The sequence below is a fragment of the Harpia harpyja genome, chromosome 16, assembly GCF_026419915.1.
Source record: "Harpia harpyja isolate bHarHar1 chromosome 16, bHarHar1 primary haplotype, whole genome shotgun sequence".
Classification (NCBI taxonomy): Eukaryota; Metazoa; Chordata; class Aves; order Accipitriformes; family Accipitridae; genus Harpia; species Harpia harpyja.
In genome coordinates, this window is record NC_068955.1 from 5,715,505 (window position 1) to 5,735,329 (window position 19,825).

General features: G+C 52.3%; 1 protein-coding gene across 4 annotated transcripts in view; it reads left to right on the forward strand.

Annotated features, from left to right (window-relative positions):
* PTPRU (protein tyrosine phosphatase receptor type U) overlaps positions 1 to 7,903 on the forward strand; it is a 77,741-nt gene extending 69,838 nt beyond the window's left edge. For all 4 annotated transcript variants that reach the window (XM_052811171.1, XM_052811172.1, XM_052811173.1 and 1 more), the window contains 3 exons: positions 619 to 776; positions 1,880 to 2,015; positions 4,690 to 7,903. In XM_052811171.1, the coding sequence (XP_052667131.1) occupies positions 619 to 776; positions 1,880 to 2,015; positions 4,690 to 4,752 (357 nt within the window). In that variant the 3' untranslated portion in view covers positions 4,753 to 7,903. The remainder of the gene's footprint in view (positions 1 to 618; positions 777 to 1,879; positions 2,016 to 4,689) is intronic.
* The last annotated feature ends 11,922 nt before the right edge of the window (positions 7,904 to 19,825 follow it).

A 19,825-nucleotide genomic window follows, 5' to 3' on the forward strand; every position in this document is an offset into this window, starting at 1 on the left:
CGCTCCCCCGCTGCCCTCCCTGGGCTGGGGGGGGACAGCCTGCCGTCTCCCCACGGGCTGCAGGGGCATCCCCTCCTCCCGCGCTCCTCCTCCCCTCCTTCCTCACTGACCTCGGGATCTGCGGAGGGGTTCCTCTCCCATTCCACTCCCACTACTCACCGCAGGTTCCCCTTCTTAAACCTGTTCTCCCAGAGGCGCGGCCACCCTCGCTGAGGGGCTCGGCCTGGGCCAGCGGCGGGTCCGACTCGGAGCCGGGGAAGCTTCCAGCAGCTTCGCACAGGAGCCGGCCCTGCGGCCCCTCCTCCCCTCCCAAAACCCCGCCACACAACCCCAAAACAGTCTGGTGGCAGGTTTTGGAAGATACAGAGACAGCTCAAGATGCTGTGAGTTAGGATAAACCACGTCAATGGAGCTTCCCCCGGGCAGGATGGTGTGGTGGAACCATTGTGAGCTGCGGAGGAGTGAGCTGAACCATCTGTCTTAAAGCACCAGGAAAGGGTTTTCCTGTCTTCTTCTACTATTAATGTGTGGCAAACCGCTCTTGCCCTCCATCAAACCTCCAGTGGAGGCAAGTGAGGGCAGGCCATGGGTTCATGCTGATGAGGTTTGCTTTTCTAGTTACAGGAGGGGCACCTGATGGTCCGGCATTTCCAGTACCTGCGGTGGTCAGCGTATCGAGACACCCCGGACTCCAAGAAGTCCTTCCTGCACCTCCTGGCCCAAGTGGAGAGGTGGCAGAAGGAAAGCGGCGATGGCAGGACTGTGGTGCACTGCCTGTGAGTGTCAGCTGGAGAGGAGGAGGCTCTGGTGCGGGGGGAGATGCCACCAGCTCATGTGTCCACAGTTCTGCCTGGAAATCCTCTAAAAAGCCCTCACCGGGGTGACTTTGTCCCCAGGTAGTGCCCTCTCCCACAACATGAGTTTTGGGTGAGGTACCTTGTGGTCACCAGGTCAAAGCTCCTCCATGAGATGGATGCTCAGCAGGAGTGACACCCGATAGCAGCAACCCTGCCATTCACACCAGTCCCCTGCCTTGCAGCGGGGCTTGGCAGAGGTCCCAGCCCTGTCACCACGTCCCACGTGTGTTAACAGGCTCCAAAGGGATGTGGCAGGAGCTGTGCAACTCCCACGGCTTCTCATTGAGGTGGACATGCTCTCCATCCCCCTCCTCCCAGCTGGCTTTGGCTCGCGCAGACACCCGAGCGTGCTCTCCTTGGATGGGACCTGGCACGTTCACAGATTGGTAGAGACAGCAGGCGAGCCTTTAATCAAAAATTAATTACAGCCTTGTCCGTCTTCATTAGCCGAAGGATAATTTGAGAACATGCTTTATAAAACACTGGCATCATGTTCTCTCCTCCTCTCCCCAGTCCCCTTTGCTGCTAGGGATCAGATGTGGTGGTGTGGGATGGCTTCAGCCCAGGATGGGAGGAGATATCCAGCGAGCTGTGTGCTGGGTGAAACGTGGGATGGTTCCTCCAGCCAGCACTACCCAACAGGTCATCAGTCCAGGGTCACCCTGCAGATGGGAAGAGGGTGGTAGAAGGACACAGTGGCTTCCCCAAGGTCACATGAGGAATCGGTCCACGACAGGGCTGGAAACAGAGCCCAGATGTCCAAGACCCAGCCCTGATGGTGCAAAAAGGTGTTTTCGTGCTCTGTTGTGGCTCTTGTGAGGACCAGAGGGCAGGATCACAGCTCCTGCCACCATGTGGGTCTGGTTCAGGTCCCCCAGTTTGGGAAGATACTGGGGTATGAGCCCCTGCTCTGGGTCATCTCCTGGGATGCAGGGATGGATAGAGGAAGGGGAAATTAGAGGGAGCAGGAAGATGCTCTAATGCCATCTTCTCACCACTGACACGTATGTTTCCCCCACCAGGAACGGAGGTGGCCGGAGCGGCACCTTCTGTGCCTCCACCATGATCCTGGAGATGATCAAATGTCACAACATGGCAGATGTTTTCTATGCTGCAAAGACCCTCCGCAACTACAAGCCAAATATGGTAGAGACCTTGGTAAGCACCAGACACAGCTGGCATCCACCCCGGCTGCTGGTTCCCACGCATCCCTCCAGCAGGGAGGAGAGGCGCTGGGGGATGCTCACCTCCCCAAAAACCTCCTTTCCCATCCCAAATCCTGATTAGCATTATGGGCATCCTCATGCAGATCATGTCTCTGTGAGCATGCCAGTACTGTGGCGTGGGCTGGGGCGGACAGGGAGGCGAGGCAGCTCTTGAAAGCAGCTTTGGGCTTGCCTTCATCTCGCCGTGCTGACATGCCCTTGGCGTCAGTGCTGGGCTTGTCGGAAATCCTTCCCAGGAGTAATAAGGCAGGTTCACATTAATTCACGGGATATAATTGTAGTTCTTCAGAGGGTTTGCGGTGCCGGGAGCAGCTCTGTGGTAGAGTCAGACTAATTCCTGTTGGAAACATAAAAGGGAACTGCGTTTTGAGTGAAATTAATTGGTGGAGAAGCTGCTGGGGGCAGCGATGAAGCCACATTTCATGATGGGAAGGCTGGAGGTGGCAGCGGCTCAGGGTGAAAAGCCAGTGCCCTATTTCAGGCCCTTGATACAGGACAGGGGATAAAGCAGGTGTGTGCCTGTCCCCGTGATGGAGGAATCCAGGTGCCTAGTGATGTTTTAAAAGCAAGTCAGCCGGAAATGTTTACCCTGTTTAGATTATAAAATCCCTAAGTTGCAAAATGAAATGGTTTTGAAGAGGGGATGTGATTTGCATTAGGAATTAAAGTGGAGGAGAAGGTGAGGGAGGGGAGAGGGGAGCAGAGGGAGGGATGCAGATAATGGAAAGATGATGTGACAAGCATGAAGCCACCAGGCCCATTGGGCTAAATTGCAAAGGTATTAAAAAAAGGCAACATTTCACATCAGGACACAAGCGTCCTCCAGCCTCAAATGAACCTGAACCGTCTATTTTGGGAATCCCAATCTACTGGAGTCACTGGGAGGCCGGATCCTCACCCAGTGTAAAGAGCCGCAGCCCAGCGGAGAGCAGCCGGCGCATAGCAGTTTCCCACTGCCTGTGCCTCTTCCCCCTCTGTTTGCCTGTGGGGTTTATTTTTATATGATGATAAATGGAAACAATCCCTTTTCTTAATCCAAAAAGCATTATGTCCTTTTAATCTAAGCTGTTGCAGCCTCCTCGCTTTGAACCCCTTCTCCCCTGCTGCCCACTCCCACCTGGGGTCCCCAAGCAGCCGCCCACCTGCGTGGAGAATAACAGGATTTTCATGCCGGTGCTCAAGCTGCAATCCCCATGCTGCTGCTGAGGATTTCGGGAGATGAGCTCTCCCCTTTCCCTGCCTGCTGTCACACCCGGAATGCTCCCACCTGATGTTCCAGCACTTGCAGCAGCATCAGAAATCTGATTTATTTGGGGTTTTTTCCCCACTCTGGCTGGTTTTGCTGGTTGATGCTTGAAGGAGCAACATCTCATGGGGATGGGTGCCTCCAAGATCTGAGCTCCCGCATAGTGTTTTGTGCTGCGAGTTGTACGAGGACAGGATTGCACAAGAACAGGTCATGTAAAGGAGGACAAGGATGGACGAGACTGCCTTTGCAAGCTCAATTTTGGTGATATTTGCTATAAAACCAGGAGCCAGCCACGCTGGGCTTTCCCTTTGTGCAGCTGGGGAGCCAGCTAGGGAGGGAGCAAAGGGTGGGAAGATGCTGACACCGTCCATAACTGTCTTAGGAAAGGGAAAGGATGGGAGAGTGAGCCCGGTCCTGCCGTGGGCTCAGAGAGGAGCTCTCCCACTTGCACCCCTTGGCTCTAGCCTGGCTGTCACAGGTGGGTCAGACTTTGACCTGAGCACCAAAATGCTTACTTGCTTGGTGTTTCCCTTGGAAAATTTGGATTTTTGGAAGGGAAAGCTCCTGGGACATCCCTTTGTACCTCTCCCCCTATGCCAAGCAAATGTCCAGACTAAATCCCCACCAGGGATGGAAAATGGCATTTTTTATCTGCATCAGGAGAATTTGTGATGAGAAATGTCCTGGCAGCTGGAGCAGGGCGTCTCTGGTAATCCCACACCCGGACCGTGGATGCTTGCCTGGGCACGCTCCCCATTTGCAGCCTCTGCTGAACTAAAAAATGAAAACTCTCCTTGATTTCATGCCCAGGGCTTTATTTCGGACACCTCTGAACCCAGACCCCATCATTCCCATGGCTCTGCCACCATCTGATTGGCAAATGTCAATCACTGCGGTGTGGGAGGGAGGCGGACATGGGTGAGGCTGGCCAGTGGAGGCTGCCTGGTGCTGCCTGCTTTGTACCCTGGTGTAGTGAATAAACCATATTTTCACGGTAAGGGAATGTCACAGTCCTTGTCTGTCCTTCGGGGGAGGCAAAGGTGCTGCGTGCCCCCAAAATGCAGGAATGGGGCACGTGCGGTGCCTTTGGATCCGGGAGATGGTTCATCCCCTTCCCTAGCAATGGGCATCGTTTGCCGAAAGTGGAGTTTCTCCTGGCTGTTGCTTCAGCGGGACTGTCACGGGGGCACAAGAGAGGGATGCAGCCCCCAGCAAGGGGTGACACGTGTGTTCGTCCCACAGACCCCCTCCCAGGCTTTTCCTTAGGGCTATTGAAACTTATTTTACCTTGAAAAGGGATGGCTTTTGGGAATAGTTTATTCAGGATCATAACATCCTCTCTTCTCTCTCGGAACAGGAGCAGTATCATTTCTGCTACGACATAGCACTGGAATATCTGGAGTCCTTGGAGACCAGATAGCACCTCGCCACGAGAGGGGCGGCTAGGGCTTGCGCAGGGGTCGTGCCAACCGTGCATTTTGCACTTGGACGTTGCATTAGTGCTGAAGATGAAGAGGGAAACAGCAAAGGACCCAACGAGAAAACCCATCAGATCAAGAAAAACAAAAGGACGTCAGGACGTGTCGGCCGCTCCCCATCTTCATCCTCCACTCTCCATCTTTCCTTCCACCCCAAGCGTGTCCGAGCAGCCACGGGTTGGATGCCACAACTTGTCCCGTACCTGCATCGTTTTGAATCATGGTCGTGGGGTCGGTGTGCGCAGGATGCAGCCCCGCGGTGCTGCCTGGACATCTCTAAAGCAGCTGGAGAAGAGGCCAGGGAGGGGAGGAGGAGGACAGAAGGAGCCGAGGCCATTTTCCAGCAGGGAAGGGTGGATATTTGGAGAAGAGACGTTGCTTTTTTAATTGTGCGTGGAATTGAAGCTGCTCTTCCAAGGAGCCCAGACAGCTGCCAGCAGGTTTTGCCCTTGGTGGGGACGTGCTCTGAGCCGGAGCAAAGACCCTGAGAGGAGCTCTTGAGTTTCTGCCCGTTCATACCATGAGTTTGATCTTTGCTCTTTTTAGTTCTGTGAGTTGCAACCCTTTGTGTATCCAGCCCTGGACAGAGCGGGGATGAGGGACGGGAGGTGGGGGGTCAGGGCTTGGCGGCTGCCTGGGCTCACGCTGTGGCACAGGGGGCACTGGGCAGGCGATGTCCTTCTGCAGGGACTGACCCGGACCCCTCCTGGTGCCTTTGCAGAGCGTTTCAAGCGATGGTTCCCTTGCATCTGTGCACCATCCTCTCCATTTGTAGCAATTAATTCCTTCTGGGCTGACCAAAAGGCACCAGCCCACAGGTCCATTTTTAACCCCTCCCTTGTGAACTGCTGCACATGAGACACCTTCAGTGCCCAGAAACAAACCCCTCAAAATTCGGGTCCATCCCATATGCCTCCTGGATGCCACCCCCAGGCGGTTGCCCATCAATGCTGCTTGGCTTTTGCCAGGGTTGGGGAAGTGGGACGGTCGGTTTTGGTGACGGCGTTGGCATGGGGTGAGCTGTGCTGAAGCCCTGAGCCATGGCAATGCTTCGGGGCTGGGCACGGGGAGGTCCCCATGCCCCTGGTGCCACCCAGGGACAAGCATATAGGGCTGGTGATTGAAGGTCCCTGATAACTTTTTTGGCTTCATCCTGCTGCAGGCGGGTGTGAGATGTCACTTTTTCTGTCTGATACTGTGATAATTACAGGAGTTTCTGCTTACAGCCTGGTTGTAATAAAGCTGTGGTCAGGGTTTTCTCTCTCTGCAAATGGCCTCAAGAAGGTGCAACCAGAGGGACGCAGGTCAGGGGTCTGCCTCGGAGACTCGAGGAACCGAGGGATGGTTGCTTCTGTCTTGAGGGCCAGGCAGAACCCTTCACAGTATTTTTCAGGGGATGGAGCAAAACAGATGAGAAACTGTCCTCCATATGCTGGAGGTTGCATGTGGGCAACCCCATCCTTCACCCCCCCGCCATCCTTCATCCCCCCACCCATCCTCCATGCTCCCCCATCCTTCAGCCCCATCTCCCCAGGGCAGGGGAAGCTTCCCTGCCCTTCCTGCCTGGAGGCTGGGGATCCATCTCCCCGGGGAGTTGCATTCCAATCCATACCATGACTGAAAGCTTTGGAAGGCACCATTTGGCTGGAGCGAACTGCAGCACGAAGGCTGTAGAGCTGAAACGGCTGTGCCCTGGATGAGCAAACCCAGGAGATATTTCCATCCACCTTCCAAGGGGGGAGGAGAGCAACAAGATAAATTGCTGCCCTCTCCACTTTGGAGGATGTCCCACCCGCTGCCTTGCAGACACCCAGGGGCGGTGATGGGGATTTCAGCAGCATCGGGAAGTTTTGCCCAGACACTAGGCTTTCCCATGTGCTCGCCAAATAATTCACACGGCCTGACAATAACTTATTCCAAGGGCTATACAACATTATTCCCCTTCTTTCCATCTGTGCTGTCTAACCCTGCTGTGGACCCATGCTGTCTTGTGACCAAATAGTCTTTTTACCCCACCCGATCTTGCAAAATGGTCCAGTTATACCAGTACCTGGTAACACCAGTACTCGCATCGCAAGCCTTGACTTGGAATAAATTAGTGTCTTTTTCCCAATCCCCATCTTTCTGTAGATGTGTCCGTGCTGTCCTAGGGCGCTGCAGGGAAGGCGCTGTATGGTGGGTGCAGAGAGGTCCCAGGGTGCAGAAATTCTTTGGTTTTGTATGAAAATGGCTGAGCTGAATCTCTGAAATTCCTGGCAATGGGATCATGATGGCACTGTTTAGCCCCAGAGCCTGGGGGCTGGAGGGATGCTGCTGCTTCATCCCAGACCTCCCAGGAGCCTGGGCCACCTGCATCCTGCTCTGGTCCAGAGGGAGGGAACATCCCGCAGTGCTTTGCAGGTAAAGTGTTACCAGAAGAAAAAAAGAAAAATTGAAACCCCATTTAGTCCTAAAGAGACTACAGAGACTGGAGGAGTTGTATATATGTTTTAAAAGCGAGATTTTTTTTTTTTTTTGATACCTCCTTGCTGGATGTCTCTGGGTTTTTAGGGCATCTCTTGTGAAGGGCAGACTTTGAAATCAAAGTGCTATAAAAACCAACTGATCTCCAACTCGTACTGAGATGCTCATATGACATGAGGCAAGGACATGTACATAGAAATATATATATAGAAATATATATATAAAAATATAAATACTGTTCTTAAGATGGATAATGTTTATTGGTATTACAGATTGGAGTGGTGCTTTTTTTTTTTTTTAATAAAAACAAAACAACAACCAAAAAAAAAAAGAAAAAATTAAAACCCAGGAAGAATACCAAATTGGAACGATTTTGTCTATATGCAGAAAAAGTGATCCTGAAAGCTGGCAGCATCCAAGAGCTGCTGCTAAAGGGACTGGTACCACGAGGCAGCTCCCCTGTGGAAGAGGATGGTGCGGTGGGACCAAGGGAGGGATGGTGAAGGAGGGACACATCTGATGTGGATTGTACCACACACACCCAGCTGTCGTTAACTGTTTTTTTATTATTATTTTTGGCTTTCTTTCCTTTTAAGAAAATCAGTTGCATAAATAAATGTTCCAAATTTGTGATGGCCTCTGGATTTCTTTCTCTGGCTCTGGTCTGGGAGCTGTGTTGTAGGGAGCCCTGATGCAGATACCCACCAGGCAGCTTGTAGAAAAGACCTCTGTATTGGCTGTATCTTGCTTTTCAAAGGTATTTTGGGGGAGCACATTTGCAGGGCCAAATTCCAGGACTGCAAAACCTTCATGGCACAGAGGAGCTGTGTTCGCCCATCACCATGCAGAGGAGATGGGGTTGCCTTGTGCTTGCAGAGCTTTGCTGTGGGTTTTCTCTTAATACCAGCACGGTGAGATCTTGGCCCAGGCAAGACCTGCCAGCCAACCTGTGGAGGTTGGATGGCCGCAACTTCACGCAACACTTCTGATGGAAGTTTTCCATTGCTGGAAAAGGTGTTACGGAGGAAGAAACTCTTTTCAGTGCATATCCCAGCTGGAAAATTAAATCCTATTGTAAGAAAAGCCTTCAGGAGAAGAAAGCTCCTGCATTGTCTTTGGTGATTTATTTATTACAAAGCAGCCTTCAGTTAAATGTGTTGTGATATTAAACACTTCCAGTAACACTTGAGTCTTAATTTAATGGAGACCAAGGGAAAAAAAAAATCTAATTGACTTGTCAGGACTGTTTTTCATCTTTAATTAAGATTCGTGAAGGATGCGGTAATTACATTTTACCAATAAATAATAAAAAGGGGGATAATGCAAATTAAAATCAAGAACTGCACTTGAGTAGGGCTCTAGGTGTGCACGTTGCCTCTGGGCTGCGGGGTCAGCCCTTGGCAGGGGTGTCCCTGGGGGTGAGCTCCTTGTCCCCAAGCCCCGTGGTGCTGTGCTGGAGGGCAGGGTGGCCTTGAGCAGTGGCAGCACCCTTGGTGCCGGGGGGGGGACGAGCTGGGCTGGCCCCTGCAGCCCTGCAACCTCCAGTGCCCTGTTCTCTGGTGTGGGGGGATTGGGGCTGTTTGGGGACATCGGCCCCTGCTCGGGGAGGGGGTCTGTGCTGGAGCAGGTTCCCAGCAAAGCTGTAGTCCCCAAGCCATCAGCCATGTCTCCCTGCTGCCTATTCCTTTCCCTTCCCACTTGCTATCTGTGGTGGTGACTGTGTGCAAAATAACCAACCCTGAAACCAAACAAAACTGGAAAGCATCTGATAAATTTGGATCTCTGAAAAATAAGGGAAAGACTGCCTTCTTCAAGGTTATTGCTATGTGGCTCGGAGCAGCCGGCTTCCCCAGCTCCCCAGCAGCAAACAGCCCGGCCGCAGGGCACGCAGCCAGGCTGGCCACCAGCTTGGTGGCTTGTCCATCCAGAGCTGCTTTTGATTTCTTCAGTGCCCAGTCACCCTGCTCTCCTCGGTCCCTTCCCTGCTGGAGCTGGAGCCTCACGCTTCCCAAGCTGTATTTCAGCCACAGCTCATTGGGCACTTGCTGTCACTGGCAGCTAATGATGAAAAAACCTTTCCCCCTGGTTTTATGAAAGCCATCATTCCAGCGGCTGGTCCGTAATGAAGGGAGAAACAGCAGCTGCTCCCTGGGGCCCTCCTCCCATCAGGGATGATGAATTGCCCCTTCTCTGCTATGCCCCATTAAAGTAAAAAAAGGAGCTGTTTCTGTGGGGACAAGGGTGGTGGTGACTGGGTTTGGTGGCTCTTTGAGGCTCCGGGAGCTCAGGGAGATGGGTGGCATCACTTTCCTTCCTTGCTTCATCCCTGCAACATCTCGAAGAGGCATGGGCAGCCCAGGAGAGCCAACGGGGAACCATCACCGTCCCGCGGAGCTGGGGCAGGACCAGGAGTCTGGCTTCCTGTCCCATGGAGAGGTCTCATGAAGATGTCCCATGGAGATGTCCCTCCTGTCCCAGCTCTGGTTCATCAGCGTATCCCGGTGAGTGACATGTTGGCGGGTAGCCCGGGGATGGGGATGAGATGGAGCGAAACTCCTCTTTCCCCAGTGTGCAGAGCCAGGAGTGCCTTGGCACAGCCGTAGGCACCCGGGTCTGGCTGCAGCTCTTCACCAGGCATGGGTGGATTAGAGCGACTTGACTTAAAAGGAGCACTTTGCATTTCAGTAGCTAATCCAAAGGTGCCCATCCTGTGCCCAACTTTTGGCCCTTGGGGATTATTTGCCAACTCAACACCTCCTTTGTGCTGTTATCTGCAGCACACAAGCCCTGGTAGAGCTGGTAATAACTTCCCAAAGCCAATGTCATGGTATTGTTGGAGGTGACCTGGACATTCTTGTTCTGTTCATGGGATCATTCCCAAATTTGGGCTGACAAACAGTGCTGGATGTGCCAGGGGACCCTGCCTCCGGCCCCTGGCTGGTGTCCAGCAGTAGCTGCAGAGGTGTCCCCATTGACCCCTGTCCTCCTTCCTGGAGGGGTTGGTGTTCCCAGTGGATGCTCTGCTCTGTCCTTGCCAACCCCACCATGACCCCACCCCATACAAATGCCTGTTGGCATTCCCCATGCTGTATCACTGGATATGGCCCTGTTTCCCACAGCAGCTACTTTGGTGCAAAGACAGCTGGAGCGCATGATGTCGGACGAAATCATGGGATGGAGAAAGGTGCTGGTCTTCCTGGGGCAGGAGAAACCCATGTTCCCCTCCTTCCTCCTCTCCGGGGCAGCAAGTAACGGGGTGTACGGGGAGGTTGGTCCTTGCACCAGCGCTCCTGTCCTCAAGGCTCAAGGTGGTGGTGGCACCACTGGTGACATGGGTATCCATGTGTCAAAGACTGCAGGAAAAATGAGCTTAAGATCCCACCTGGGAGTCTTTGGCTCATGAGGGTCTGTCTGCAGGCAGAGCCCCTGGAAAGCCTGCAAGTGAAGCACCTTTTTAGGACATGGTGAGTGTTGTCAGGATGGTACCCAGATCTCATCCACCCATCTTAGTGGCTGGAGCCACCCAGTTATCAAGGGACATTACCAAGGTCACCAAAGGAGTTGTGGGCAGAGCAAGGGCTGCCTTTTCCCTCTTCTTCAGTGCTTCAGGCGAAGTGGGTCTCTTCCTGGCATGGGGGTCCTACCTGGGGCACCCCACTCCTGTCCCTCTCAGCAGCTCGTGGCAGTTCACCCTCTCAGGTTTTGGCTTGTTCCTTTTTATGTGGCATTTTTAAAGTTGTCTTGAGTCAAGGGTGAAGGCAAAAGCAGAGCTGGGGGAAGGGTGTGTTTAAACCCTCCAGATTGACCTTGGCAGATTAATTCATTAAAGCAAAACCCAAATTCAATTAGTTACAGTGGCCCATTTATCGCCTGAGATGTATCCGTGAGGCCAAGTGCTGTCTGTGGCTCAGGTTGGGCTGATCATCTCCATCCCCTCTCTGACCCCAGCCTCCAGAGACCCTGCTGAGCATCAATGCTTCCCAAGCCTGTCTGACGAGGCTGGAATGGGGACGAGCATGTCATATTCCTGTCCCCAGGGGCAGAGCCACGTGCCTGGGACAGCCATCCATCCTTGCTTTGCAAATGAGCCCAACCACCTGGATGGGTCGTGAGCCATTGGTCCTGATGGCACCAAAATGTGGGCCTGGGGACGAGTGGGCAGATGGGGGGTGCCCTCTGCATGCTGGGCTCTGGGGTGCTCTGTGTTGGCTCCTGCTGACATAGGGCCCCTTGTGTAAAAAGTTTTAACCCCAGTTTATTTGTTGCTTCCATGCTCCCATCAGCAGCAGCACCAGAGCTCGCCTCTGAAACTGGGAGCTGGAGCAGTCCAGACGGGTGAGCTGGGATGCCACACTAATCCCCATATCCAACACGTACCGTGTTTCAGCTCCATAACTCAGTCTGTCCTGTGCATATCACCAAGTTTCACTTACATTACATCCTGGTAACACCTCAGCCCTTGGCCCTGTGGGGGTGTGTGGAGACAAAGAGCTCCTGGGTCCATCAGGAGCACGATCCCAAAATCCAGGAAAGTCCCAAACCAGCCAATGTTTCACCTGGGGTGCTCATGCTCTCTTGGTGAGTCCCCCAGGAGAAGCAAAAGGAAAGCTCCCTTCTGCCAACATTATTAAAAGAAAAAAGAGCCCCCACACCCTATAATTTCTGTTTAAAGCCCAGGGCGGTGCCTGATATCCCATGGCAGTGGGATGCGATGCTGGCAGCAGCCTGATCCAGGCTGGGGATTTATGTCTTCACCGAGTAGCGGCTGTGGAAGTCAGAGCCTGGAGGAGGAGGAGGATGAGACATTTTGCCTTGATGTTTTCCCCTACCTGCTGTTTTCGTTATTAACATGGGGCTGCCTTAACCCTGCACAGCAGTGAGCTGGGATTTCCCATTGGAAAAGTGCTTTGCTGGAAATGCTTGGGCATTGGGACCTCTTGGGCAGCTAAGAGCAGCTGGCACTTGAAACACAAGCAAAAAGCAGGAGTAATTTGTGGTCACGAATGGTTTTACAGCATGAACTGCTGATAAGGATCTTGCAAATTCTCCTCCTGCTGAAATTCCCCTAAATTTTTGACTTGCCTGGGGAAGAAAAAAAGAAAACCAGCTCTAAAATTGAGCCATTTCCATAAAAAACAAATCCCTTGGGGAGAAAATATGAGTTAGTACCAATGTTGCTTGGTTCATTTTTTGGAAAGAGGTGTGTGGAGAGTCTCTGGGTGGGAATACCTTGTGGGATGACCTTGTTCCCATGGACAGCCCGGTTCTGCAGGGATGTCTATGACAATTCTTCCACAATGGGCACGGGGAGCGGAGGCTGAAGAGCGCCGTCCAAGGCTGTGCCAAGCTCCCCATGCCCATGTGGCGAACTGGCGGCACAGACACGACACTTCGCCGGAGACTTCCCATCTCTTCAGTGCTGCAAATGCAGCAGGGTAATTTATTTAAGTAGCCTTAATGGTACTGTAATCTATATGCTGATAGTGTCACCTCTAAATGTTCTATCAAAAGGCTCAATGGGAAGAATTTGTATTTCGAAATAAATATTTCCTCATGGTGTGCAAAATATCTAATCATGTATTTATCCTTAAGTACTTCCAAAAGTCAACATAATTATTCCAGTCCCATTAAGTTTAATTTGCAGTAAATTATGCATTTAGCTTTAAGTTGAGGTTGCTGGTTAGAGTCAAGATAAAGCTCTTGCTATTTATAAAGCAGTATTTCAGCGCGGATATAAAATACAAATGGTTGGACAAGAAAATCCTGCTTGGGAAGTTTGGGGAGAATTTCAAATAGGGCGGCTAACAAAAAAATCTGTAGAGTAAGTGTCTAATCACAGATGTGTAAGCACACTCAGTCAACTAAAATGAACTCCCAAACAGCTTACAGGGTCTCGGGCTGCCGAAAGAATTTTCCTCCGGCTAGAAAATTTGGTATTTTTCTCAGGACACGGTTTTGAAAAACAAATTAATCATTTAACTTTCCTCTTAGTGTCGTGTCTTTGAGGTTTACAGGACAGGGAAGGTGTTCCTGCTGGAAGAGGTAGAACAGCTTTTATCTGTGATTTATCTGTGGTCTCAGATGTCCCTGCAGATTAACGGCAGTGGATAATTGATCCTCCCCTCTGTGAACAGCCTGAAGCCCTTTGAGTCAACAGGAAATCTCTGATGGCCAATGATGGGTGCTCAAGCTGCCCTTCCACATTAATGGTTGCTGGAGTCACATCTCCATGTACTGGACCCATGTCTCCATGTGCTAGATCCATGTCTCCATGTGCCAGACCCTCTGCACTTCGGGGTCAATGGCCAAGTGACATATTTCTACCCAGTCCCAGGAGGTGAAGAAGGCCATGGGAGGACTTTCAATCCCAAAGAGACCGTGTTGCCGATGGATTGAAAAATTGCCCGCTTGCTGGTGGGCTGGAGGATGGTCCCTCAGGTGAGGCAAGAGCAGAGGGGATCTGGGTCAGCTGCTTGATTTTGTCGGTGGTTGTTTGGGGGACTTTCAGGACAAGACCTCTCAGCGCTTCACCTCTCCCTTCCTAAAACCAAGATGACCTTGTCTGAGCTGGAGTCAGTGGGCTGCTCCCCTGTGTGCAGCATCACTGGGGAAGGAGGACTCAGGGCAGTCCCCTGTACCAGGCAGAGCATCCCCCATCGCTCACTGTCACCCTGGGGACAACAATCCTGCCATCCTCCTGCCCTCCCCTGCTCCGATGGAGCTCTTGGCTATGGACAGCACAGTACTTAGCGAAGCAGGACTTGCTCAGGGCGCCTGGGATGCTGTTGCTGCCTGTTAAAAAGGGCTCAGCTGGTTGGTAAAGCTGCCAGATTTCTAAAGAGGAGGCACTCAGCTGTGTCTGAGCTCCAGGCCTCTCTTGGGGGCAGAGATGAATGCACCCAAAATTACCAAGGACTTTGGAAAATGAGGTCCTGAAGCATCCCCATAGGGATGCACGGGGGCTGCAGCCAGGTCAGCAGCAGGGTGAAACCGTCCCTGGGACTCAGGAACGTGGTCTGCTGGGAGCCTAGAGATTGCAGCTGAAAAATCCATGCAGCCCAAAGGAGCAGTGCCCATGGCAATTGCGTGTTTAGGTGACTTTGGGGAGGTTTTGCCTGCAGCAGTGAGATTTTGGCTGAGCCCCAGAGGGGCTGAGGCATGTTTCTCCCCTGGGGGGTGGTGGGAGGCGCAGAAGAACGCCCCATCGATGGGCCAGCTGAGCCCACGTCCCCACCTCCGTGCCAGCCCCCCCGCCGCTCAGCTCCCATTCGCATGGATTTTTCTTTTCCTCGTGCCGAGCCCTGAAACTTTTTCCCTGCTGTTCGAGTGGAAGCTTCCCACCGCTCCCCTGGGGTGCCAGCGCTGTTTTGTTTTCTGATTTGGGACATGAAAGGCAGCGACATCTCCCCAGCACCCGATGGGCCATGTTCTTTGCTCCGTAGACCTTGAATTCCCCCCCCCCGGGCTTGAGCCCAACCGTGGAGCAGCAGCGGGTGGGTTCGGAGAGCTGGCTTTGAACTTGGCTGCTCGTCCCCCACCGGTCGCAGTGTGGGCTCGTGGCGGCAGGCTGTCGGCAGAGCAATCATCCTCTAATGAAACAGCACGCGAGCACCTCGGGCAGCCCACGCCGGCGCTGCCTATTGATCAAGCTTTCACCATTCCTAAATGGATGGTGTTTAAAAAAAAAAAAAAAGGGAATATGGAGCAGCTTGTCTCTTCCTGCTCTGTGGGACACTTAATGCAGTTTGAAGAGGGATCGGCTGACTCGGCGTCTCCGGGATTTTTGTTTTTATAAAGTCAAAACTCATTAGAAATGTCTGGCTGGGAACTAGGTCTCATAGCCTGTTGGGGTTTCTTTTTTTGCCAGGACTAGCTTTACAGTGAGAAGTGTCTAGATCATGGCAAGGAGGCTGGAGTAGCTGTGGGAAGGGCTGGGAAGGGGGTGGGAAGTGGAAGGCTGTCCCTGAGCTTGGCCCCGAGGATGCCGGTGGCTCTGCAGGTCCCTGGGAATTCACTGAGGTCCTGGTGAGCATGTGGATGGGAGGCTGTTGTGGCGGGATTCAGAAAGTTGTTGCTCCGAGGAAGGATTAGAAAGTCGCAAGAGATTTTTGTCTACGTCAACCTGTACCATCATCTATCCGTGCGTCAGTCCCTGCCTCCCTCGGTCTCCCTTTCTGCCTCTTTTTCATGCAATCGCATCTGGCTGTGAGCGTGTCTGGCACAGGGAGGAAGGAGAGCTGGCCCTGAACACCATGGGCCTGGTGCAAATAGGATTGGAGGTGACTGGAGAAATGTTGCTTCATATGCAAACAAAGTTTCCTTGGGTGAAAATTGCAGAGGGGAGGGAGAGGAGAGCTGGTGTTGCAGGAGCAGGCAGCACAGTGCAACGAGCTGCTCTCCTCTCCGATTGCTTTCCCCCAGCCTAGACCAAAGGTGTTTTCAAGCTAATGTGCCACATTTGGACTTGATATCAGTCTGCCAATCTCATCGCTGATGTACTGTCTGCCAGCCTAATTTGGCCTGTGGAGCGTGGTTCTAGTGTCGGTCCCCTCGCCCCAGGCCGGGAGTACGGCTGCAGCACGGTACGGCAGTGCGAAGCCTGTGCCATGTCACCTCCCATGAGATTTTTTCCCTTGTAGGACATGCACTACTGCAAATCTTTTTGCACTTGAATAGCAGCAGCTATCAAACTCATTTTGTCGGATTTGTGGTGTCTGGCGTGACTCACACAGCGCTCCCGGGATCCCGGCTCCCGGCCCCATCCTCTGGGCAGGGCTGGCTGCCTGCAGTGGGATTGGTACCGCCGGCAGCTGGACTGATGGGCTGCGGGGACGTGGGCAGGAGAGGCTGGATCCTCCTGGAGGGTCTTACAGCTGTGCTTCCAGTTGGGTGTCTGCATCGGCATCCAGATACACCATGCTGGAGGCAGGTGCTTTGCTAATTCATAGGGACCTGGGGCAGCTCACTCTGGGGAGGTGGAGGAACATCACGGGGTCAGGCAGGAGCCTCCTCTGAAACTGGGGACTTAAGCACTGAAATTTAGAAATGTTTCCAGGGGATTAATCATTTTACAGCAAAGTTCACACTTACTTACATGGTTTGGGTTTGGTTTTTTTCTTGGCGTTTTTTTTTTTCTTTTCTTTTCTTGGTTTTTTTTCTTTCTTTTTTTTTGGAAGGAGAACATATTTCACCACACCAAAAATTTCTGCTGAATAGACACTAGAGACCAAACCCCCTCTGGGTATTTCTCCATCCACTTTTTTGGAGCTAACCCAGCAGACCTGTGCTCTATAGCTGTCACTGTGATCTTCTACCCAAACCCCAGAGATGCTGCCTGATGCCCAGATATCCAGGTGCAGCCCCTGCCAAAGCAAGTGGGGAAACGCTCCATTTTGGGGGAAGGACATGTGCTTATGTAGGAGGGCAGTGCCCTCAGCTCCCCGCAGCCCTGTTTGCAGGATGCAGACCATCCTCAGCCCCAAGAGGCTGCGGAGAAGCAGGGACAAATGAAGTGTTGGGCGAAGTGGAGATTAAATGCTGCATCCAAGGTCATGAAGCTGGTCAATGAAAGAGCCAAGAGTTACACACGGAGCCCGTGTGTTTTAGGTGATCTTCAGACCAGGTCACGCTGTCGTGTAATGCCAAGATATGCACTTACTATCAAATCATATTCCCCTTTTTGCTTTCTCTTTCCTGAGAGCTTTCAGAGGCCATTAAGAGAAACAAGAGGTGTTTGCAAGGTTAAGAGACTCAGTGTCTAAACTTACCATAAAGGTTTGCAGTAATTTACAGCTGTAGGCAGCAAGCACTCTTCGTGGGGGGAAGGGAAATGCAATTTAAGAGAACAGAAATAAATAAGAAGCCGCAGCAGCTAACACTCTCTGATTTAATCCCCAGCCCACGAGAAAGATTTATTCCGTTATCTGACAGTTTGATCACTCCAGGAATCCCATAGGTCAACGCATATCTGCTGTTATTATCTCTAGGCCGTTTCCGCCAAGATGCACAGGGAAGATTTGTTAAAGAAATGAGCCAAAGAGGGGTGCTGATACGAGTGTAATAGATGGGGCCCCCCGAGACCTTTGTCATGGAGATAACCCAAGCGATGCTTCTACACAGAGGCCTGTGTGGGTTGCTCTGTGCTGTGGATGTGCGAGGGAAACTTCGTGGGGTGTGAGGAATGCTTGAACCTAAATGTCTGCTTGGAAATAGAGAGGATGAAGAGCTGGGGGGGGGGGCTGTGCAGATGGAGCAACCCCTGCCCAGCACCCCCACCGTGCCACGGGCTGGTGTTCATGCAAGGGATGCAGATTGATGGGGCAGAGTTGAGGTGGCCCACCATGGGGCTGACAATGTGGGTCTGGCTGGGGGAAGACACGGGGAGCCGACATCACTCAGTGCCTGCAAACTGCTCTGGGGGCTTATTTCCACCTGCAGCCCGTGGTTCTCCATGGGCAGCTTCCTCATGCACTGTTCTCTGTGACCCCACTGAATTTGGAAGGTAAAAGTCTGGCCACTGAGCAGCTTTTGGGATCAGAAGGGCCAAATCCCTTTGTGAAAGAGGAATCTGCTCTCTGCTATGAGGCTGAGGCCCCACATGAAGGATGTCGGTGGCTCCTACTACCTTTGGTGGGAGCGAGCAGGCAGGTAGGAGGGCATGCTTTGCACACTCACTCTTTGCAAAGAGGTGCCCAGGAAAGGGAAATTCGGTCACCACTTCTGGACAAACCCAGAATACAGCATGGAGGGATGATATGAGACTGGCATTAGGCACCCAAAGCAACTAGAAATCTTCTTGTAGGTCCGTTAGAGCAGGGAAGAGCTGCCCAGCCTGTCAGTACGGAGAGAGGGAAGCTCCTAAGGAGGCTGAAGGATGGATGAATCATTAAGTCATTAACCTTCATTAGCGAGGGCAGGTACATCTCAAGTGTTTCACAGGTGAGAGCAATGAAGGAGGGCAAGACCTCAGGACCAGGGGAGGGTTCATGTACAGACCCCTGGGAAGGGGGGAGCTTTTGGGTTGGTGGGGTCTGCTGACTGTCATCCCAAGGTGCTTGAGTAGCTGCCTGGTGAGATGTGGAGGCGGTGTGAGGTACCTGCAGGATGGTGGTGCTGGGCCTCTCGTTAGACTGCGGGAAAGCGGTTCCTGCAGTACAGAGGCACCAAGGGCTTATCTCCTGGGACCGTTACTGCTCACTGTATGATGTGTCCTTGCTTTGTTTCAGGGTCAGAACTGTGGAGCTGGCTATTCAAGTTGGTTATCTTGGAGACTGCTGTGTTTGAAGTCACTGTGGGAGGAATTAGAGGACCCTGCCATCAGGAAAAGCCCTGTGGTGTGGGACGCCAGTGTCATGGGGATGGCGTTCCTCTGAGCCATGCAGATGCTGGCAGTCAGGTTTGCTGCTCCAGATGCTTCTTGGTTTAGATGCCAGTAAAGGGTGAGTGGGAAATGTCCCTTTAAAACCCTGAAGGAATGAGATGCAGGTTGAAAGCCATCCAGTGCAGCACCTGCAACGGGTTTCCCTCCCTGTGGCTCTCCCTTTCTCCCTGCTTGGCCACGGGTCCCTCTTGTGCAACCCCAGCATCCCCTCCCAAACATTGTGTCTGCTCCATGTGTCTGGGAGGAGCCATCAAAGAGATCCTCCCAGGTACTCTCTCCACTTGGCTTTTCTCTACAAATTAACCGCTTCTCAGTGCTTCCCCTCTTCTTCCCTTCATGTCTAATAATTTCCCATTGCAGAGTGTGCCTTTTGCTGTCAAAGCTGCCTGGGAATGGCACCAAAAAGCCACGGGAAACTCTCCTACGCAATCAGGCATGTAGCCACAGAGACATATGTGGAGGGAAATGCAGCCCGTACCAACAAACAGCCAGAATGCAGATACATAAACAGACACAAATAAACAGGCTCACACCCCCCAGTAAACCTGAAACACATCCACACAGGCAGATGCTTTAGCAAGCCTATATGGAAATACTCAGACATACAAAAATGTACGTGTACATATAGGTTTTCCCCTTCCATGCTCCTGTAGCAAGAGCAAATGCAAAGATGGGGCACAAATGTCTTTAACACCCATGCACATGCTGCCCTACGGATAGACCGTTTGGCAAAGGCCTCTCTTGGTTTGAGTTTCTCTGGCTGAAATCAAATATATTGCCAAGATTCAGAAACTGAAGTTGTTTGCAAGCCTGCCCTTGCCCAATTTCATGGCTTTCACGGGCTTTTTCATTTAGTGAAAGGCTGGCTAATAACTGCACAGGGGTGGGCAGAAAACTGCTGCCCAAGGAAAGGGTGTGAGATGGGTAGATGGAAGCCTAATTAGGAGTGTTGCCTTAACGGACCAGAGGAAGGGGTTGGGGGCTGAATTTTTCTGTGGGAAAATGTTGGTTTTTCTCCTGATCCAAGGTTTTTCCAGCATTAACTAAATAGCTATTGACAGCCTGGCTGGCCTCTGCACACCATGCCAAGAGGCGAAGGTGTTTGGCTTAGCTCCAGGAGGAATGATTTTGTATGGAAAAGCCTGCCAGGGTCTTTTCCCTGGGATAGTATC